At 43.9% G+C, this 23,124-nt stretch overlaps 1 protein-coding gene across 1 annotated transcript in view; it reads left to right on the top strand.

The window, feature by feature from the left end:
• LOC308070829 (ankyrin repeat domain-containing protein 26-like) overlaps window positions 1-15,033 on the top strand; it is a 29,235-nt gene extending 14,202 nt beyond the window's left edge. The window contains exons 11-18 of the mRNA XM_080405435.1: window positions 294-1,247; window positions 1,934-2,046; window positions 2,463-2,604; window positions 4,490-4,771; window positions 5,470-5,705; window positions 6,459-6,690; window positions 13,216-13,261; window positions 14,764-15,033. Coding sequence (XP_080261561.1) covers window positions 294-1,247; window positions 1,934-2,046; window positions 2,463-2,604; window positions 4,490-4,771; window positions 5,470-5,705; window positions 6,459-6,690; window positions 13,216-13,261; window positions 14,764-14,912 — 2,154 coding nt within the window. The 3' untranslated portion in view covers window positions 14,913-15,033. The remainder of the gene's footprint in view (window positions 1-293; window positions 1,248-1,933; window positions 2,047-2,462; window positions 2,605-4,489; window positions 4,772-5,469; window positions 5,706-6,458; window positions 6,691-13,215; window positions 13,262-14,763) is intronic.
• The last annotated feature ends 8,091 nt before the right edge of the window (window positions 15,034-23,124 follow it).

The following is a 23,124-nucleotide window of genomic DNA, read 5'->3' as shown; positions in this document are numbered from 1 at the left end:
TCATTTTAAAAGCTTTACACTTGAGATGTTTTAAATAATTTTATTATTTGGTTGTAGATTTAAGGGGGTATTGTGTATTTGGGATGTTCATTTAGGTTTTAAGGATATGTTGCACTTCCGTTGTGTACGTACATTGTACATGTGCGTGGGTTCACAGAGTAGCTTATTGCCTGAAACTTCATCTTTGAAGTCATGCTTCAGTATTAGAAATGTTAAAATGCAATTTATTGCTGAAGTTTTTTTTGTAGATTCATTTCCCAATTGGCTCTTTATTCATGTTCCCTGTCATTCAGGAATCCAACACTGAGAGAGAAAAGGATCTGTTGTACAAGAATCAGTTACTACAAGATGAGATTGCTGTGCTAAGGCTAGAAATCAATCAAGTAAGACTTAGGCACCAGGAGGAAGAAGGAAAATCTTTAGAGGAAAATAAGACCTTGAAAGAAAAAAATGAAGCTCTCAAAAAGGAACTTAAACTGAACAAGGAAGCATTAACACAAACGGTTCTTCAGTACAATGCACAGCTGGACTTACTAAAGACAGAATCTGCAGTGCTGACTTCCAAACTTGAGCAGACAAACGAAAGTAAAGACAGACTAGAGACAGAAATCAAATCATTTCATTCCCGCCTGAATGCTGCTGTTCAAGAACTTGAACGTCATCGGTCATCAGAAAAGGATGCTGAACAAAGATTTCACAGAGAACGTGATGAATGGCATCGCTTGCAAGACAAGCTCCATCATGACCTCTCCGACACACAAGAAGCCAACAAGAGCTTGTCTCAGCAGCTGTGTAAAGCTGAAAGCAAAGCTAATAGGCTAGAAAATGAGCTTCACCAGTTGGAGCAAACCCTCAGAGAAAAAACTTTGCTTGTAGAAATGACACAAAAAGAATTAAGTCAAGCCCAGCGTCAGGCAAAGGAATGTGATCGTGCTCAACAACTTGAGAAAGATCCAGTAAGCGAACTTGTAATAAAACAGGAGTCCTTGCAGGAGCGATTGGCCCAGCTCCAGGGTGAAAACCTTTTACTGCGTCAGCAGCTGGAAGATACACAGAGCAAGAGGATCATGAAAGAAGAAGTAGTGAATGATGTGCAGGACCGGTTTAATGATACTCTGAACAAACTCAGAGCTGATAGGGAAAAGCAAATTTATCTCATAGAAGAGCAAAACAAGGATTTAAATGCCAAGTGTACTGATTTAAGGGAACAAGTCTTCGAATACGAGACTGACAAAGTAGAAAGAGAGGTAAAGGATATGCTTAGAAAGAACAATTTAAAGTTTGTCCGTTCTTGAAATTATTTTGTTTCTACAGTGTACCTGGTATGTTATGTGCATGGGACCAAAGAATACTGATTTGTTCTGGTTTGTTATGTTTCTCTCGGAATTGCGGAAGGTTTTGGCAAACGGGATGTTAGTCCTCAGATCTAAGCAGAGAGCAGAAAAAAGGTATCCAAGTCTAAGCTTTGGTCAAGAAAGGTGATTCTTCTTACTTAGTTCATAAAATGTTGAAGAACTCCAAAAGATCAGATTCCTCTAGAAGCCCCTGCCTGCTGGTTGGTGGAAGATCCCATGAAAGCTTTAGATGGGTCAGTGTTGTCCCATGAAGTGCATACCTACGTAATCCCTACTGTGAGCAGAGGCACTGCCAAAAGTGTTCTCCAGCATCTTTTCCACCTTTTTGTCTAGAAGAGGATGGCCTTTGCTTCAGCGAGGGCATCTGTTTCTGTAGTTACGTATTGGTCTGTTTGATGTGAAACCTGAAGGGATGGAATATCCTCAGGAATTCTGTCCTGTGGCATTCTGTGGAACGTGGCTAACAGATAGAGATGTCCAGCAGCTTCTCTGTGGAGAGCGCCAGATGCACAGACTGTACGTAGGTATTTTTCCTGTGCTCTGTGTGTGTGATACATCTTTCTTTTCTCTTTTGAAAGTGTGAGAGTGAAAGAAAGGAAGTGAAGAAGCTGGTAGAGTTGAAACACGCAGTTGAACTACGTCTGGACCAAGAAATGAAAAGAAACCTCGATCTGCAGAAAGACTGTAAGAGGTACGGCTTTTTAGCGTGGTGAAGAGGTATCCCTGCGTAGAAGTCATGTTTTATTGAACTGTAATGTAAAAAATAGGTGTACCTAACTGTGAGCAGATGCCAGCCTCGCGTTAGTTCTTGCAAGGTACTTCTGTACACCAGCCCCTAGTTTTCAATAGCTGCCAAAACAACTGCAGATGCACGTTGCCCTGCAGTTCTCCGGGGAAAAAGGGAGTCTTTCATTCCTCTTTTCAGGTGAAATCTGGACTCTCCAAGCATATGTGGCACAGGAATACTGGTTTTTCCTGGTAATTCCTGGTGTGTCAAGCATGTTAAAGATGAAGCAAGCCATGTCTGTGCTGTTTACATGAGAGTATGTGAAAAAGTCCAGTTTTGTTTCTTTGCTTCATTGTTTTTGTGACTAATTTGCTGTGCAGGTTGAAGAGGCTGCTGTGCAGGGCTACGAAGAAACTAAGGGTGTATGAGGAGAGAGGGGGACTGTCCCAGCTGAATTTGCAGGGAGAAATGAAGAACGGGTATTCTGAAATGGTCAATGAAGCTGACAGATTAAGAGCAAAGGTGAGCTTTGTTTTGTTTGGGTTATTTTGGTGGTGGTGGTTTTTCTTTTGGAACCTCTGTTCTTTCTTCGTACTTCTTTTCATGTTGTTGACTTTGACTTTTGTTTTCTTGGCTGTATTTCTGAAATTATTTGGCTGGTTTTTGATGTTCCTTCTATGGTCACAGTAGTAGGCGACTGTAATACTGATGTAGCTCTTAGGGGTAAAGATGGAAGTGTTACGTACACAGCAGTATCTGCGAGGGCGCATCAGGGGTAGGCTGTCCTGCAGAGGAAGGGCAAAGCAAGAGCCGCAGCAAGGCTGGCAGGGTCTGTGACCACACGGGCCAGGGATCAGCCCCACAGGCCCTCACCAAGAAGAGCAGAAGAGTTCTGGGGACAGTTCTGGGGACAGTTCTGGGGACAGTAAGCAGAGTCCTCCAAGAGTGCAGATCACCAGGCCGGTCCATAGGGATGGGCAGGTCTGCAGTCCTACTGGAACGTCTGTCCATGGGTGAGGGCCAGGGCTGAGAGCAGTGAAGGCCCAGCACAGGCCTGGCTGCAGCTTGAGGCCGTGGCAGCATCGTCGGGCTCCGACGGATGCATTCCCTCTCGGAAGAGAGGGGAGTAATGCCACCGTCACTCGGAACAACTCTGTGCAGTTGGCCTTGCCCAAGGTCACCCCCTGAAGCCTGTCTCGGGCACGAGTTGAGCAGGAGGCAGGTGGGGGTTTGCTTTTCGGAATGGTGTCTTTGCTTCCCAGGGCACGATGCAGTGTGAGGTGATGCAGAAAAAATGAATGCAGTAACTTATTGCTTACTAGTAGCTGACTCAGTCCGTCTTTCCCTTGTCATGGAGACCCAGAAACGCTTTTGAGGTTGCTCTGGCTGTTTGGTAGCATGGAACCTTTTATCTGCTTCTCCGCTCATTTGTTGCTAAAGTAGCTGTGTTTCAAAGTTATGCTCCTTTTTAGAAGATACTATTGTAGAATGAGTCAACTGCCTTGAGAGTGGCTCATTTTTAGTTCACAGGTTAGCAGCATATTTGTGTTCCTGTTGGAAGAGCTATTTTGAATGACAGGGAACGGAATTACGTTTGGGCAATTTTAAATAAGTGTAAAGTTTCTACGTATTTTAGAGACTCTTTCAAGTGTTGACTCTGCTGATTTCCCCCACTTTTTTAAAAACAAAAGATGATGGGATATCATGTTTTATAGTTAATAGGTATAGACGATGGATGTTTCTGGAGGGGGAAAGAAGGGGATAGAAGCTGTAGTTGACCATTGGGACCCATGGGAAGTCTGATATTTCCTGGAAATCTTTTGAAAACAAACTGTAGCTTTGACCTAAAGAGACTGTCTTCTGCCACCAGTGCTGCAAAAGCGGTGTTCTGAACCACTATTTCCAGATCTATTAGCGTAATGGAAGGAAAGGGTATCCGTTTCTTGTCTTGTCAGTTCTGTGATGAAGCTTTGACCGTGTGACAGCATGTGACAGTTCCTCTGAAGCATGATACATGGGGTTTTTTTCTGATGAAACCAGAATGTGGCGGTGATGTAACTGGGTATGGGTGTGTTTGATTTCCTATGATCGTATGAACATCTCGCAGAAGAATAGCCCTAGTGCTTTTCAGCCTAGCCCTGCGGGTGTAATGCCGCTGGTTTGGTACCTCTTGGTCTGTGACCCACTGCAGAACTGAGGAAGGATGGGAACCTGAGGAATGCTGTCAGAAATGATGTGAAAGCTGTTCTTGTTTTAAAAGAAGAGCCTGGTTTCGCTTTTGTTTTAACACTGAATCAGCAGATGGTAAATACAGTGTTGATGGCCAACTCCTTTACCAATTTTCACAGATTTGACTAATTTTAGATCCCTCTGAGTTTCCTGTTTTTTTCCCCTTTTCTGTCTACAGGTTGATGAACTTTCCCAGCAGCTGGAGATAGAGTCTAAAAAAGGCATGCAGCTAGAAGCACAAAATCATGATTTGCGAGAGGAGTTGTCCACCATGCGTGGGAGCCATGAAAAACTGGAAAAGAGCAAAAGCCAGCTGAAAGAAGAGGTGGCTAATCTCAAACACCATATGGAGACTAACATGGTGGATCGCAGCCAAATAGAACAATACAAAAGAGAGGTGGAAGAACGAGCTGCACAAGAAATAAGGCAAAAACTGCAAGAAGTCAATCTGTTTTTGCAGGTAAGTTAATTTCTTGTGTGTGTCTGTTATAGACTTCTGTTTTGGTTGTCATTTTTAGGGGTGGTGGTGGTACCTGATTCCATGTATTACGCTGTACTTCTGTTTTTCCTGAAGGGCAGTGGGAGAAGGGAATATGGTTGGGCAAGATGCTTTCATGGGTGTGCAGTGTGCCTGCAGGCCCTGAATCAAAAACTTGCCCAAGGTAGGTTTTCATTTTGCAGTTCTTGGAGGGGTATCACTGTCCACTGGTCTGTTCTCATTGTTTAGGTCTTGTTGTCATTTTTTATCCTTGAATGGGTATTGCAACTTAGAGTTGTCACAGCCAGCCATACACATCTTCCTTAGTCATTGCACAAGGGGCAACGCTCAGAAAAGAAGTCGCCAAAGCTGCAGGGTGGGGGCTGGGGGTGCGGCATCTCCATGATTTCTTTGAGGAATGCTATGCCCTGTCCTACAGAGATAGTGTTCTTCCATCAGTAGCTTTGATGAGTAATAGTGCTAAGATGGGGGTTCTTTCTGAATGAAAAGAATCATTTGGTGTGGTAGTTCCAGGGTTCTGCCCTGGTCGCTGATGGCAGTGAGGAGGCACAGTTGCCTTGCTGAATAGAGCTGGGCCCTTGAAATTGGGTGCACACAATTGACTGGCGAGGAGAGTTCTCTTTTTCTTTGCAGTGGTTGAAAGTGTCTATCTACTTCAGATGCAGGCAGCCTCCCAGGACAGATTAGAACAAGTCAGAGCCAGTCGTCATGCTTTGCTGACAAACCAGCTAGAACACAGAATTGGAGACCTCGAACGTGAATTGGACAGGATAAAAAATACCCAACAAGACAGTATTTTTCAAAAAGAATCTGCACAGGCAGAAGCGGAAAAATATAAAGACCTGTATCTGGAGGAAGTTAAAAATGGAAGATGCCTAGCAAAAAAACTGGAAAGGTAAGTCCCTGCTCTTTTGGGGTGATAATAAGATACTACTTTTTCCTCAAGCAGTTTTCTTCATTAAATACCTTTTCTACATCTGGTCAGCATTATGCATAAGGTAGCATATTTGTGATGAAAGTACCTTAAGGCTCCCCCCTGTTCATTGGAACTATCTTCATTTCTCTTCAGTGTTCCAGCAGTAACACCACCGATCATGGGCGTTAATAGGGTATTTTTGAAGTTGAGTTTAACAGGCAGCCTTTTTGCCAGTCTCTAATCTCCTCTTCTTACTCTAAGTATGGCAGAAAAGATAATGTCATGTCCTTTACTGCTTGAATAAGGATAGGCCCTTCAGAGAACGGCATTTGATGCTATGAAGAAGAACAACAAAAATCTTTTGGCTTCCATTTTAGCCGCATGTCATAGGTTTCAGCTTTCTTTGGGAAAGGAAGGGTAGCCCAGAGTTCTTATGCAGGTGATGTACCTTTCAGGAAGAGCTATGTAAACACACGGTGTGCACAGACTGCTTTGAGGCCTTAATGCTGAGAAGTCCAAGGTATTGGTTAACTCTTGCTGCTTCTTGCAGGTAGAGTGACTACTTAGAAATAGGCTCTCCAAAAAAAAAACAGATCCAGTTATGGAGATTTTTTTGGACTCTCTTAATCCCTTCCACTTTCAGAAGTCAGATAATAATCAAAGACCTGGAGGGTAACTTTGCGGAAGTGTTATTACCAAAGATAATTCTTTGTATGCTTCTGAATGTTTCAGAGCTAATGAGAGACTAGCAGAAGCCAACGCTAAGCTCCTTCAGGAGTGCCATAGAAGCAAACCTTTAACTGCAAGCAGCGCTGTCAGTGGTCCAGTTCTGTATTCAACTGAACTGGGACATATTAGCAACAATCCGGCACTGAATAGAAGTCTAAATCTAGCAGGAAGCTTCCTAACCCCGACCATGAATACGTTACCGTCAAGAAACAGAGTTGAAGCCTATGTGGCTAAGGTAAGCGTTTTTAAATACTGTTCTCAACTAGTGTTGAAGAGTATCTGTAAGCAAGGTTGTGCTTTTCAGTCTAAAGTTAGAATCCATTTCTAGTTCCAAACCATATGCTCTAATATGCTAAACCAAATTGCTCATCAAAACAGTACACAACTAGGTGGTAGAAACGAAGACTTTTGGTCATCAGGGTTATACAAATTTCCAGAAGTGCTCAAAGACCAAAAAATACTGAGATCTAAATGACGGACTGCGTAACAACATTCTTTTCCAAGAGAAACTGTGATGAAGAATACTGTGGCATAGGAAGCTGCCAAAGAAGCTCTTCAGTAAAATTTAGTGCCGATGCCCCATCCCTGGCAGTGCTCAAGGCCAGGCTGGGTGGGGCTTGGAGCAACCCGGTCTAGTGGAAGGTGTCCCTGCCCATGGCAGGGGGCTTGGAACTGGATGATCTTTAAGGTCCCTTCCAACCCAAGCCATTCTGTGGATGACCTTTTTTAAAACAGCTAACTTTATGATGAGTGCAAAATCCCATCAGACATCTTTCTTTGAGACACCTTTTCCTCCTTCACTGATGTTCATGCTAGCAGTTTCTTCACCGGAACTTGTTTTAGTACAATACCAACAAAGGGATGCTTCAAAACTAGGATGGTATGAACAGGACACGTAACTTCTCACTTGAGTGCGGGGCGTATGCTGTGCATAGGAGGCATTTGATTTTGTGGGTCCTGCTATGTGGTGTTATATGTAACTGCTCCTCAGGAAGTCTACAGAGCTTTCTGATTTTGTACAAAAGCTGCAACCTCTGCGTACCTCTGGTCAAAGTATGCCCTGTAATTAGCAGTCAGCATGATAGCACATCCCTCACAGACGTAATATCACGTAAACGTGATATGAGACTTGGAAACCAGATGTCAGTCGTTGTAATCCGTTTCCCACCTAGCATAGGACTGAGGCATGGGCAAGCTTGCCTGTTCAGTCAGTGTCTGTCCCTCGCATATTCTGTTGTTGAATGGATGTGAGAAGCATTCGCTCACTTTTAAGCCTTACCCTGGTTCGGTGGTCCCACCTACACTGGAAAGAATCCATTTAAATAACGTGTCTGCATACTGTGCCTGGCTTAAGAAAAAGAAAAAAACAAACCAAACAACAAAACAAAAATGGACAAAGCGGTGTGTAGGTAATGCGTAGCAGCGGCAGTTAAGAGATGAACTTTTCTGTATCGTTGCGAATGTGTTTTTTGTGTCAGAGGGGTGGACATAACGCTGCATAAAGAACATGGGAGGCAATTAGTACTGTACCACCTGCAGGGATTATTCTGCACGCAAGCAGCAGAAAGGAGGCAAAATTCAGGGATCCACTACAAAACTGAAGTAAGGAGAAAGCCAGGACAAGGGAACAAGAGGGACAGGGAGCAGGGAGCACGTGAGGGCAGGGGAAAAAGAGAGAGAGATGGGAGCGAGATGTTACAAGAAGAAAAAGGCAAAGGAGGAAACCATCCCACTTCTAGGAAAAAAGCTGTCCTAGTTTAAAAGAAAAGGGTTTAACAGTTGTGGTTTCTTTTTTTGAAGAAGAAACAGGAAAAAAAGAATAACCTCCCTGTTACTAAATCCAGCTGCACATCTCTTTATGATATTTCTTCCTGTTATCACCAGTTAGGGAACAACTGAGACTAATTGTAGTGGCACTGCCTGTAGCCTGAAGTCACCTGACATTCAGTGTATTCAGGGAAGTCTTAAAACCTGGTCTTCTCTGGAGTCCTTCAGAAGAAAGGAACTGAGTTCTCAGAGGTGCAGTAGTTGCTAGAGGACTAGGTGAGTATTTCACTTAGAACTGCAGGCTGAATTGTTCTCAGTTGGGTGCAGTATGCATCTGAGAAAAGAGGATTGAATTGGAACGTAAGACTTTGAAGTCAGGAAGTAACAAAAGGGAAAAACTGCATGTATCCCTCTGCATACAATAATGGGTGGCAAATCTCAATCAGTTTCCAAGTGCAAAATCACCAGATGCACAGTCTGTGCTGTCATTTCCGCAGGAGTCCCGTGCCATTCAGGAGGCAAGTTGGAGCATGAGGGAAGAAATCAGAGATTATAGTTTTAGTCTATTTTGAAATGCTTTGCTGGTTGTGCTGCCTAGTATTCTGTCTGTTCACCAGACTGTTTCAAAACAGAAGAATTTCTCTGACTCTAAGCCTTTTCTTCACTGTTTACTTCAGTTATGCCTCAGCTTTGTTTTCCCACTAACCTGGTTCCCTTCTGCAGAATTTGCCTTGCCTTTAAATTCAGGATGCGCAGTGCTGCCTTGGCTGGAGATGACACATGTTTCTGCCACTGAAGCTCTAAATGACAGGGAGTTAAGAAGCTGAAATTGCAGTGTGCCTCAGGCAGTCCTTTGAGGCTTCTTTTTTTTAGTCAAAGCTCTCTGCAGATTTGGTGTTCCTTGTAGTAGCTTCCTCAAGGTGAGAAGGGCTATTGGAAGTAGGGAACATGCCAGCCATTCTGAAGGGGAAGATGTTTGTGTGAATTTCGTTTGTGCAGAAGCTTTGAAATAGCTTCAGGGGCAAAGAGGTGAAAATAGTTCACACTGCTATTATTCAAAATGATGGTATTAATTCATTGGTCCTGCAGCTGTTGGAAAAAAACCTGGTAAATGATGCTGACAAGAGGAAGAAGTGCTCCAGTAGCAAGTGGACACAGTTTCTTCTTTAGACTTAACTAAGGAATTTGGTGTTTAAAGGCTTGAAAGATTGCACCGTTTTCCTAAACATTAAGCATGACTATCAGTGATTACACATAGAGCCGTACATGTTGAAGATGGTCATATCACAAGTTCAGCAAAAAATGAGCGTGTTATTCTTAAAAAAGCATAAAGAAATGTGTTCCATTACAGTATAGCCCCTTCCCCTTTATCAAATATATACGCTACAGAAATGAATAACCTTGAAGTGCAAAAGTATCTTTAAAAATACAAAAAAAGTTCATATTGGCACAAGCTTATTAACCAGTAGAATCCCGATCACATGCAATGTCTTCGGGTTTTTTTGGTGTTTTTTATTTGTATTAGAGCTTCAGTAATGTGGAATAAATTACAAGTACTTGACAAATTCTGTGCATGTAATTAGACAGTGACCGTAGCAACTAGCAATTCAGTATTTCAGACCTGCTCCCTTAGTCCATAGACTAAGGCAAGGAATGTCTCCTGCAAGTGCTGCAAGGAGGTTTTGGGACTGGAGTCCTGTTGTTAGGTTTAACAAATGTCAAGCTTAAATCCTCAGAGCTGTGCCAAAGGCTGGTGAAAATGAACATGGGTGTCTTGACAGACAAGAACAGTGAACTCTGCAACCAGGGTGAATCAGTGGATAAATGAAACCAGTTTAATGTGGGAAGGGAAATGTCTGCTTCCTACTTCATCTTCCAATTTCTGTTCCATTTCTGATTTGGCTTTCTGCACTCTTGTAGCAGTCTTTGTTGTTAGCTTTTTTACTTGCTTCATTTACATGTAGGCCACGTTCTTGTTTCTCACTGAAGACCTGTGAACTTCAGGCCGTTTTTCTTTCTTCTTCAGCTCCTTCATCAAAAATCTGTCCGCCTCTCTTCTCTGCAGCCAGATACATGGCAAGGTTTGCAGCCAGCATTGTTTAATGTTGGGATGGTATTTTATACTGGAAATGTTGTCTGTTTATGCTGTTAGGTTTTGATTAAAACTTACTGATGTATTCACATTTTCCTAACACTGCGCATATTTTGAACTTTAGTTTGTCCAAGTGAAAGAATGACTGCTGCAGGGGACTTCTCTGCTTTATGTATTTGTAATGCAATGGCTTCTGTGGTAGTTAACCATCTGTGAGATGTAATGCAATGGCTTCTGTGGTAGTTAACCATCTGTGAGATGATAGTCTATGGATTTAATCTGTTATAATGGAACTTTGAGCTCTAGGAGTAGGCTGGTTTACCCTCCTTGCCACTTCTGATATACAAAAAGTTCTTGGTGGTCGCAGCAGTTGTGTCTAGGAACTCAACTTCAGAACAGTACTGGTACTCCAGACTCGGAGCATCATTTCACGGAGTCTTACAGGATCCAGCTTACTCTGTGCTAAAGCAGCCTGTGTGGATAAGTAGTAAGTCAACACCACTTTCTGAAAAAGAACTGTTGAGAAGGTGCCTGCTGCAAATGAACACCTGGTGTGTTACCGCCTGAAGAGATGTGCAGTGAGGTGAGAAGTACCTGCTCAGGAGGTTTGGGACACTCAGCTGTGATGTCTTTCCCAGGGGGTTGGGGGGAAGGAGAAAAGTGGAGGCAAGTTAAGGTCCTCGGAGGTGTATTTTGCCTGGCTCTTCATTCATTCCCTTTTCAGAAATCAGTGTGTTGGCTTTATTTCCACCTATTTCTCTTCCCTCAGACATGGATGAGAATCACAAAGACATTGATGGAATGAATAAGAGGAAAACAAGACCTTTTTCTTCTCTTGATTGATTCGTACATGTTGCGGAGGGTCCTGTGGACCTTCTAGTCATTGTGAAGACTCAGGAAACCAGGGAAGGTGGTTTCTTCTAACACCACTAACTACTACGACTTTGCTTGGGCTTGGTCCTGGGTTTGGGCCGTATTTTGGTCTAGGCATTAGTTTTCCTGCTTTTTTCTGTTACCTGTGTCTCGTCTCAGGAGTTAGGGGGTCCTTTCTCCCCGGAATTTTGCTTCTGCTTGTACCTGCTTGAAAACAATTAGAGATTTGGGGGGTCCTTTTCCATTGTTCATGCAGCTCTGTTGGCACAGAGTATTTCAATGAAGTATCACAGAGTGGTGCTTCTCCTGCAGGATCTGGTGAATGTGGTCCCAGCTATCCCTGTGTTCCTGGAGAGAGAGCCCTTCCCTCCGCTTCGCTGGTTTACAGCCCCGCTCCTTTGACCCTTGCAGTTACTGCCTGTTACTGCTCCTCTTGTGAGGGTAAGCAGAGTGGTTTCCTTCCTGAGGCTCTTGCTCTCTCTGTGCTGTTGAGTACCCTGTGCAGTGTTTCCGTTCTTGTTGTTGTTGTTATGCTGCTAGGTGGGTCTGCTCATTTCATAAAATAAATGCTCCTTCCCCCAGGAATTCAGTACTAAAATCAAGAGAGTCGCAGAATGAGTGAGGGGAAGGGGCCTCTAGAGATGATCTAGTCCAACGTCACCCCTGCTCAAAGCAGGGTCAGCCACAGCAGGTTTTCTCACTGTTCTGTCAGCCAGGTGTTATACATCTCCAAGGATGGACACTCCACAACCTTTTCTGGCAACTTGTTCCAGTGTCTGTCTATGCTTACAATTTTTTTAAAAATAATAATTGTAAAAATCCTTGTGTTAAAATTTCCTCTATCTGGATTTGTGCCTATTCCTCCTGTTCTTTTGCTTGGCACCGCTGAGAAGAGTCTGGCTCCATCTTCTGTACTCCCCCCACCAGGTATTTATACACATAGATAAGGTCCCTCTGAGTTTTCCTGTTCTCCAGTAAAGAAACAGTTGCAGCTCTCAGCCTCTCCATATAGCTCACGAGGTCCAAGCCCTGCAGCATCTTTATGGCCATCGTAGCCCTGGAAGCTGTATGATATCTGTTTTGAAATTCACTTCTGCGTGTCACAAATTTGATGGAAAAAATGTAGGAGTAGCAGGTATCATCAAATGTAAACAGCAGCATATAGCGCTTGGACTGTGACTCTTAAATTAAGAGGTGTGATTCCTTCTTGTGAAGGCTTCTGAAGGCAGAATCATAAGTGAGAATAACTTAATTGGTAACAATACCCACTTTCTAGGGGAGAAGAGGCGTAAGTGCTCCTTTGTAGTGATCCAGGCTGATTCCAGCTACATAATAAACCCCACAGCACTCGCTGCGTAGAAGCTGTAGCTGCGGTTGTTTTTCTTAGTACACAGTTTGCAAGAAAAAATTGTGTGTGCTTTTATGTTTTTATAAATGTGTGTCGTGGTATTTGCAATAACAATAAAGAAGTTTTGGCATCATCTGTAGGAGCTCTTTCAATTTCCCATCTTAAGGTGGAGAAAAGAAGAATACTGGCACACGCTTTTTTCTATACAAATGGTGTATGTCAATCCTGCAGCAGCTGCTGGTGCAGCTCTTCTCTCTGTGAAGTTGCAGAAGCCAGCCTCAACTGGCTGATTTGTCCCTGTGGGTGGCATTTGTAACTATCTCGGCATGTAGCTGACATTCTGTTCGTGTGTTTGATGATAAACTTCAGCCATACCTTCACTGCAATAACTGCGCTAGGCTTTCTTGCTTTCTTCCTGTGTATTTTGTTAAATGCCCAGTAATAATCCAGCTGGTGAGTTATAAATTGTTTTGTTAACGTTGCTGAGCAATGAGGCAGGTGCAGCCCGACTGACCAAAAGTTTCTCTTCAGTAGAAATCAAACCCCAAACCAAGATGTGTCTATTTGGAATTATATTTTTAGGTTTTCTCTCATGTGTGGATTTTAAGAATGTTTTAGAAGTTTAATATTAGAAAAACGTAACTGTTAAAATATTAACTGTATTTTCTGTATAATTCTAGGTACGGCAGGAACTAGATGAAAAAATCGCTAAAGAACTTAAACAAGGTAATGTGTCACTATGTTAGGGGCATTTTTAAGGAAAAAGAGGAGTGTTCCTACTCTTGAACATAATGGCTTGAAAGCTGTGAAGTTCCTGTGCTAAGCACAGGGAGGTTTTTCTGCTAGCTTTCCAGTTTAGACTTGAATGTGAAAAATTCCAGCTTACCAAAAGATTGTGTAGAATGTTATGCAGTTGCCTGAAAAAGACAAGTGCAGAGAAAACTAACCCACTTCCTCTACACGGGTGCACTTGGTTTAAGCTGAAGTCACATTTTTCTAGAGTGAATCCTTGAGCACAAACGTCAAACGTAAAAGAAGCCCTGAGAGAAGATGTTTATAGACTTCAGCCATCACTGCTTCTTCCATGTGCATCAGTTGCATTCCGCACTAAATCATACCCTGCACATTCTCTGCTGTTGGACCTTGGTTTTTTGCTGTTTCTTATTCATTGCTTGTATTTGTAGCTTATGTTGCAGTCTTTTTTGAATAAGCAAGAAAAATATAATCAGTGATGAAAGATACCCTTTCTTTAGGAAAAAATGATTTAGTAGCACTTAGGCAAACATAAGATGAGTTGAATGCTTTTAACACATAGCATGAAACATGCTCTATAATATGAGGCCAGGTGTCGAAAGAGGAATTCCACCTGTTTCAGGGTAGTCGTTCCTCCAGAGTCACTGCTTTGCTTTGCAGTGACTGGTGCTATTTCAAAGCAGGTAGCCCCTGTGAGAATTTCCTTCTGTTCCTGCATGCTTTTAGTAATACAGAGAGTGTTCAGCTGTAGCTTCACAGCTCGTTCCCTGTGTCCGAATGGACACAAAGCCATTGCATTTCATCCATGTGCATTTTGAACCTGACTGTGCATCTGCTAGGTGTCATAGAGTGCGTTTGGTTTCAGGACCTTGTCTGAAAAACGTGGCTGGAGAAGAACAGGAAAGGTGGGCTTGCTGTCATTGAGTATGTGTTTTTGTGGAGGAAAGAGGGTTTTGCCAGGGTGAGTTACAAAGACGCCCCTCAAAGAAAGTGCCAGGCTAGGAGACTTGTCCTGGCCTGACTGCACTGCAAAGGTGTTTGCGTTTTCACCGGCGGATTCTTTTTAAGTTTGTCACAGAGAAGGCAGAAGCTGGTTTTTAGGAGTAGAGTTCCAATAAATCACTGCTTTGAACATTCAAGGAAAACAGATACTGGAGGTTCGAGAGATCTGCAGGGGGGCTCAGTTTAGCACTGGTGTAAGCAGGAGTCATTTGTGGATTCCCTGAAGACGTTCGCTGTGTAGCCTATAGAATTTCTTTCACTGGCTTTAGAAATACTGTTGACTGGTAAGCAAATGTGGAAAAAGATTGTTTCTTCCTTTGTGCCTAGCCCTTTGATTGTTACGATCCCTTGGAAGTTTTTAAATCTCTTTCTGGATTATAGTCTCTCCAGTTATCCATGATGTTTTCATAGTGACTGATTTGGCCCTGTCTAGTGTAAAAGCAACACCGGAATCTTGTTTCTCTTCTCCCTAGCCACTGCTGAACTTGAAGCTGGATCTGCTGGAGCTTCTCCCATGGTATTTTCCGATGGATCTTCAAAAAGTACCCACGTTGACCAGGATCCCCTTTGCAGGGCAGTACAGGAGTACCGCGATGTTTTAACCAAAAATTACCTGATTTGAACAAAATGCTGGGAAAAAAGCTCCGGAAAGGATTTTGTTTACATAGCGCGTCTATAGTTTCTCATCCCACAGTTCAGATGTGAAAATGTGTTTATTGCAGTCCAAATGTGAATTCTATTAAATGAATGTCAAGCACATTGCACTTGCCTGTTGGTTTATTGATGCATAGGTGTTTTATTTTGCACTCACCCTAAGAAGCACACCTGTTTTTTTCTGACTAGCAGAATGACTCACCTTGATTCTTGAGCGTGACAGAATTGTCAGAATGTTTCTTATTAAGGTAGATGCATTATTTTTTCTCCACTGATGTTCTGTGTTTTAACGAAAGCATTCCCTTTGTTCTGCTTAATCCTTTCGCCCTATGTGTTTTTAATGTTTCCAGTGTTACTTTAATGCTTAGGACATCGTTTGATGTGATTTGAGCCTGCTGCTTCAGTCCAGATGCCGTGACTGTTTCTGCCGATAAAGTGAAATCTTTACCAGTGGTCATGCTGGAGGACGGGGCACTTTACGTTGCTGTCACCTTATGCGCCTTAGGTTTACCATTACTGTGAGTGTGTAGCAGTGCCAAGAGAGTTATGTGGTGGGTTTGGTATGTTTGTTTTGGATCACAGAACCACAGAATGGGTGAGGTTGGAAGGGACCTCTGGAGGTCATCCGTTCTAGCTCCCCTGCTCAGGGAAGAGCACCCAGAGCTGGTTGCCCAGGACCATGCTGGCTTTTGAGCATCTCCCAGGATGGAGCCTCCGTGGGCAGCCTGTGCCAGTGCCCAGTCACCCTGATCGGAAAGAAGCATTTCTTGATGTTCAGCCCCGACCCTCTGTGTTTCAGTTTGTGCCCATGGCCCCTCACGGTATTCATCTTGGGGTTCGTATTAAAGGTCGCTGCAGCTGTAGACATTCCCAGTTACTACATCAGCAGCTGTGCTGTACCTGAAACACTTCATGTGTGGGAAAAATGAATGTTAAAATATTAACTTCCAGTCTCCTCAGTACTTTCCAAACCTTGTATGATAGGACAGCCAATCTTTTTGTTGCTGCTAGCAGCTGATGATGTGGTGGCTGTAGCCCAGATGGTAGCCAGTGTTCTGGGACATTTGTGTCAATAAAAGAAGCAGGTTTACTTATTTCAGGGAGTTACCTGTTACTGAAGATCTACATTGTCATTTCCTGTCCACAGAAGTCAGTAGTGATCAGAAGATGACAGAACAAAGTCCCAGTTCTGGGAAAGGAAGAATGGTTGTCCCGAGATCAATTAAGACTGGAAAAATTTGGGGGTTTTACCCACTAATTCAAGGACTTGAGTTAACAGGCAGTGAGGAAAGCAATGAATGTTGCTGTGACGCTGTTCCTTTTTATATGAATACATATTTGTGAAGTTAATATACCGTATTTAATTCCAGATATTCTGTTTCAGCTTGAAATTTAATAAACTTTGTCATCTAATATATGTCTTTGTTTTATCGTTCCCCTTCTTGACATCGCTTTCTACCCCTTTCCCTAACCGTACAGCTCTCCAGAGCGCTCTGCTCCTTTCAGCTCTGTTCACCGCTGCACCTTCAGCCTGTCCTGGAGGCCAGGCAAAAGACCAGCATGTGTGTATGTCCTTTTCCACAATTGTGTTAAGACCGCAGGCTGGTGTTGCGGTACTCATGATCAGTTCCCAGACTTTCCCTGTATTTTAGAGCAATCCTCCTTGTGGTTTGGGCAGAAGGTAGCAGGTGAGCTTCTGGTGGCCGTGAAACGCTGGGAAATCCCACAGGTTTTGATCCCCTGCAAAGGAAAAAGGTGTAACGAAATTTCTCCAGCCTGCACTAGAGTGGTCAAAGAGAAGTTCAGCTTTTGCTACTTTCTAGTGTCTCTCCACAGAGGAAGCAGGGACAGAACATCTTGACATTCACGTTGTGTTGTCAGTCACTGTGATAAACTCAGACGTGACCTGTGCTCAAGTTTCCTCACCGCTCTCTGCTGCCAGCTCTTAGTGAGAGGGGAGAGCTCTTGGCTGGTGGAGCAGCAGAACAGAAATTCGGTGTTGGCATCTGCCATAACCGGCATTGATAGCAGTTACGATGAGGTGTGAGGGGGGTACAGAGAAGTCCAGGCAATTCCTGCACCCAAAAGTCCATCCCCAGTGTCACTGTGGGGACACTCCTGATGAAGCAGGAGAGGGCATGGCACTTGGGGGAGGCTCTGAGGCCTGGAAGACAGGGAATGTCTGTCCCATCTTCAAGAAGGGCAAGACCGAGGAGCTGGGAACTGCAGCCTCACCGCGCTGCCTGGGAAGGTGGCGGAGCACGTACTCTGGGAGCCGTTTCCAAAGATGCTGGGGACAAGAATTTGGTAGGGAGGAGTCAGCATGGGTTTGCAAAGGGTGAAATCATGCCGCACTGACCTGGTACCTTTCTAGTGGTGTGTGAGTAACTGAGTGGACAGAGGAAGAGCAGTGCGTGTTGCTTACCTTGACTTTAGCAAGGCTTTCTCTGGCTTGTGCCCGAACAGTCAAGTTCAGGTTCAGGAACTTCCTGATCTCTTTCCAAAGAAGAAAGCAAGCGTGTTTCTTGATTTCTTTGCTCAGGTACATTAGAAACCCTTTGGGGTCAGTAGCTACAAGCAGGTTGCAGATCTTTGCAATCAGTTGTATGGAATAAACAACTCTGTTTCAGAAAATCTTATTATGCCAGTTGCTTTTTCCTCATGAGCAAATGTGTCAGGAGTTTCCCAGGTTTTGCTGTCTTCAAAATACCATGTTGAATTGTTGCTACAAAACATTAGTTTTTCAGTTACTCATTGGCAGAGTAGTGGTTGAGTAGTGCTGCTGCAGCACTAGTATGTCTTCCCAGTGAGTCCTGACCTCTGAAACATCCAGGCTTTTGCTTATAATTCATTGCTGATCGCTGCCACTGTGCTCCACTGATGCTCTGCAGAGGGAACATAACTCTGGTACCCCATAAGCACGCTGACCGCCTGTGTCCTGTTTTCATCCTGCCTTTACCTCAGAGGTACCCCTCGCCACACTTCCCTGGGTATAGAGATAAAGCACTTGTGACTAAAAACAAAGCAGCTGCACGTTCTGTGTGCCTAGAAAAGCCAGTGGTAAATGCTGCTTTACTGCTGGCTCCCAGCGAGAAGCGGAGGTTACTGGCTGCTGGGCAAACCAGCGTTAACATCGAGCACAGCAGCAAGGGAAAGCCCAGTCCAGTCATTCACTGCAGTGATGACGTGTCTGTTTTCTGGTTGCCAGTGAGAAACCTGCTCTCAAATGTGGGTGGCTGTTCCTTGCTGCTTGTTGGAAACAGCCCCCACTACCCTGCAAGTGGTGCGGTGTCGTGGTTTAACCCCGGCTGGTAACCCAGTGCCACGCAGCCGCTCGATCGCTCCCCCCTCAGCCAGAGGGATGGGGAGAGCTGGAAAGGAACGCAAAACTCAAAGGCTGAGGTAAGAACAATTTAATAATTGAAACAGAATAAAAATGGAAGAATAGCAACAACAGTGACAATAATAGTTATAATGAAAAGGGAGAGGGAAAGGAAGAAAGGAGCACGTGGTGCACAACGCAACTGCTGGCCACCCACTGGCTGATGCCCAGCCAGTCCCCAGGCAACAAGCCCCCTGCCCAGCCAGCCCCCAGGTACACAGAGAGCAGGCGTGCCATCCCATGGCATGGAATACCTCTTCGGTTGGTTCGGGTCAGCGGACCTGGCAGTCTCCCCTCCCCAGCCCTTGCGCCCCTCCAGCCTTTTTGCTAGCGAGGCCTGAGGAACTGCAGTGCCTCACACCAAAGCCAAAAGACAGCACTGCGCTAGCTCCTAAGAAGATAATTAACGCCATCCCAGCTGAAACCAGGACGTGCTGCTAACACATCTGGCAATACCCGAGCTCACTATGCTGAAGCAGAGCTGTATCCTGTTCTATAAAACAGGGAACTGATCTTCTGTGCAGGTGTCTATCTTGCATAATTTCTGTCTAAGCGTCTGGACCAGTTACCTAGCGTCGTAGTACTTGACGACACACTATTCGCACACAGCGAGTGCATGCTGAGGGTTGGTTGTTTTGGGTTTTTTTTCATTTTGTCTGTACAACACAAACAGTGCAGGCAAATTGCATGTGACCAAGGGAATTTCAGCTTCTTCCTGCACCCCACTGCCAGTGTTCCTTGCACTCCAGAGCAAGGATTTCAGATAAAGGATGCCTTTCTTAAGCAAGGCAGAAATGTATGAGACTTTGAGCAAACAGCATGCCAAGAGATGTTTCCCACTACCAAACCACATCTCTTCAACTATGCCTATTAGTGGAGCTTTTTCTCTAACATGAGCTTTGGTTTCTTTCCTATCCATCACACCTTCAGCTCCAGACCACAGTGTCAGGCATTCTACTGCTAAATCCAGCAGGCTGTTGAGGATGTGACAGTGCAGAAACACGTATAGCTCTGTATACAAAGATACGTGCGTGTAGATGTGTCTGCAGACAGAGATACCTATAGATACAGGTACACACAGCGTGGATCTCTCTAGCAGCCTACTGGATTTGACAAGCCCCTTCCTCTGAGTCCTTAATTTGGGTTCCCGCCCACCCTTGGGCCTCTCTGCTCTCCTGAGCTGGTGCAGATGGGCCTCTGAAGAGCTGGCAGCTCCTCTCATGGGCCTGGGTCAGCTGGAGCAGGGTATTATTCCGTGTCCCACCCCACCTGCACCACGGTCTCCCTGTCTCTTTTGTGAAGGCAAGCAGAACAGCTTTTGTCACATAACCCAAGACTTAACTCCTCAGTGCCTCAACACCTTCCAGCATTCATGTGGGTCAGATTTCTCACACTGTGTCACTTGTACCCGTTATTTACCCATAACCCCCCAAGAAATTGGCAAGATGACCTTTGGCTGTCCCAATCTCTCCTCATACCAGTGTCTGTTAACTTAACATTGCTGTTGGCTAACTGATTTCTTTTCACTTCTAAAACAGGTTAACATCACAGGATGCTTAAAGAAATAGCAGTGTGAAAGACAACTTCTTAATCTGCTTATAATTATAACGTCTTTGCATGCCTTTTCCTAGCACAGCTAGTTTGAGAAGACTATGGAAACCACCATCAAACAGAGCTCCTCTACGTGACAGCCAGCAGCATGGCAGCACAAGGTGCAGGTGCTGGGAGGTATCAGGGTACCTAGAGAAGGCCCCTAGGACAAGGGGTGGGCAACCAGTTTTTCAGCTTTTACTGTACCATCGGGTTGATTTATGCCTCCTCTCACCCGCTGGTTACATATTGCCAGTAGCAGATGTAGTTGGCTCTTTGCACCTGCAAATCAAGTTGATTTTATAATTGTATTTCTTGACACAGTCAACCTTGAACTTGCAAATTGCTTTTCATTGATAGTACCACCTTTCCCTAAGCATAAGCGCTACTTTAACTGAGGTTACTGTGATAGCTGATCATTGTGCTACCTATTAACTATGATGAATTATTAATGATTAGTTATTACTATTAATCACTGCTATAAGCACAGCAAGGACAGTGACTGTTAGGAAGACAAGCAGCACAGTCCATGTTTTATTCAGGATAATCTGGACCACACACTAGTTGGGCCTTTTGAGCACAGCTGTGTATCACAAACAACAAGGACAATATTCACTTTTTATCTTCCTTGCAAATTCTGTTCTATTTGTAGAAACTGAGTACAAGTTCTGCTCCCACCTCACAGGCCCACCCCCAGATGTCTACAGCAATACCTTCATGTAGAATGGAGCTCTAGGCACCTTTACAAACAAACAAAAAAGCAAGCTTCCTTCACATCTATAAACACCCGTGGCATCTACACGAATACTACTGCCAGTCGCCTTCTTGCTGGTGAAGTGGCAATTGGCCATAGCCTTAGAGAAAGTTCACTTTTAACCTCCGGCTGTATTATCAAAATCCTGTGCATAAAACTGCGTTCCCTGTTGCAGGAATGAATAGACAGTTATTACCCAGCTCAAATGCTCCTATTTAATGGCTCTTCGTGAAACAGCATCATGCTTACCTATTTCTGGAGCATCAAGGCAAAAATAACCCTGTACAAAGCTAACAGTCCTTTCACAGCAACTAGGTAGCCACATTATTTACCAAGGAATCCTAAATCACACAGGCCCATTCCAGCTCCCTTTTCCACATAATTCTTCAGACCAATCTAATCAACAATGTGTCTTTGTATTTACTGTTCATAAACTCTAATTGTTTTGTGCTGCCCTCTAATTTTCAGGAGTTGCAGGGGTGCTTCTCAGAAATACATCAATATCTCAGAGAAGCTGGGATTTAAAACCTGGTTTGTTTCTTGGCATCCACAATGGCACTGAGCTTTCTCCCATCAAGAAAAGGACATACTTGGGGGATTTTTTGACTCATCTATTTTGGGGCAAGGAAGAAATTACTTTGAACATGGGCTGAATTTAATCTTCGCCTTATAAATGACTGGCTGTATTACATTCCAGCTTCATCCCTGCAACAAAATCCTGCACCTGTATTTTGCCATCTGTCATAGGAGGGGCCCAAGCCACTGTGAGAAAGACCAGCTTTCATTTTGCACATGGAAGACAAGATGTGTAGATGTTACGGGCATACAGACAGGAGCAAACAAGAGAAAAGTATGCACCAGAAGTGCAGGGGTAAAACGATGGATCACTGGCTTTTGCAATTTACCTAAACGTCCTTATGTCTAGACTATCTTCACTGATTAAGCCTTTCTTGGTGCTGTAGTAGAACCTTTGTCATTCTAGAATTTTTTCACTTTAATAAGTTACTATGGCTCAGATGGTACATGGAAGAGTGCAGGGAAACTTCAGTGCTTTCATCAATAACGCTCAGCTGCTCAAAGGCCCAGGGTGATGAAGGGCATTGCCCTGGGTACATCTGTGTGTTGAAGCATGGCATTAGCAGTAGGGTAGCCTGGCAATTCCCTTTCAGCTATGAGCAATTCTACTGGCACGTGCACTTTGCAGAAAAGCAAAACTGCTGACATACACAATGTGAATGTAGAGCATCATACACATCTTACCAAAAAAAAAAAAGTAAGGGCTCCCAGGTTGAAGTTTGTCTTTCTTACTGCTTTCTACACTGACCGGACTTCTAAAAAATGGTGGAATCAGAAGTTAGATAACACTCAAAATAAAAAGGAAGCTGTCCCCTTCACCCATATAACAATCATCACTTACATTATAACAATAGCTAACTCTACCAAATATTTGAATTCTGTTCCATTTCTCATCAGAGACACTTTCCACTCAGATCCTGGCAATTTTAATTGAATGCGAGCTGATGACTTTTCGGGGAAGCAACCTTGAAAATCAGAAGCACAATTCTTCACAATGCTTCCCCAGTATAGTTACACAGAAGAATCTTAAGCCTTTTCAAAGGCCTCTTTGCACTTGCTAGACATAAGCTGCCCTTACGCCTGACTCTTGTATCCAGGATGAATTAGAACAAGCAGGAGAAGAAACATGGCAAAAAGCAAGGCCGTTTCCGCTCAGCGTTGATGAGCATGCACTTTCATGCATTTTGCACTTGCAGTTTAATCATGGAAATCATTCTGCACACTCCTACTGCTAATGACCTGATTGTTAGGAGAAAGGTGGGCCCCAGTCCTATTGTCTGTTTACATCTTAATGTGCCCTGGTTTTGAAATCTATGTCCAGACTAGCTGAGGTTCTACGGTCTTACATTTCCTCTGCAGCATCACACACTTCCAATCAGCATCGGCTCTTTAGCCATAATCGCTTCCTGCCCTGGCTTCTGCTCGGCACTGCAACTTGCTGCAGAACAGAACCCCCCCAAACCTGGTCTGTGTGCATGAAATGGTATAGATGAAGTGGTATTTAAGTGGCAGTTGGCAAGAACCAGTTATATTCATTGGAAATGCTGTGAATGAGTTTGAAATGGTTGTAAATAGGTTTTCACTGTTGCATGTTTTTTCCTGGTCTTCTGCATGCACGTTGCTTTAAATGCAATTTTGACAATCTGTCCCCTGTATCTGAGGGCACTACGTCACCTGCATGTTCCATCAGTGCAAATACTGCAGATTCTTGCCATATGCCACCTGCAACTCTGGCCACTTCACAGAAATGTCACAGCATTCATCTGCACACAGGTAGGTTTCCATCTGCATCATAAGCAGAGCTGAAGTCTGAAATTATACAAGTGAGAGTTCCGAAAGACTTAAGCGCAAAAATCCAAAGCAAGAACCAACATTTTA

This window comes from Falco punctatus (assembly GCF_963210335.1).
Source record: "Falco punctatus genome assembly, chromosome: 10".
NCBI classification, from domain to species: Eukaryota; Metazoa; Chordata; class Aves; order Falconiformes; family Falconidae; genus Falco; species Falco punctatus.
This window is presented reverse-complemented; position numbering and strand designations above follow the sequence as displayed.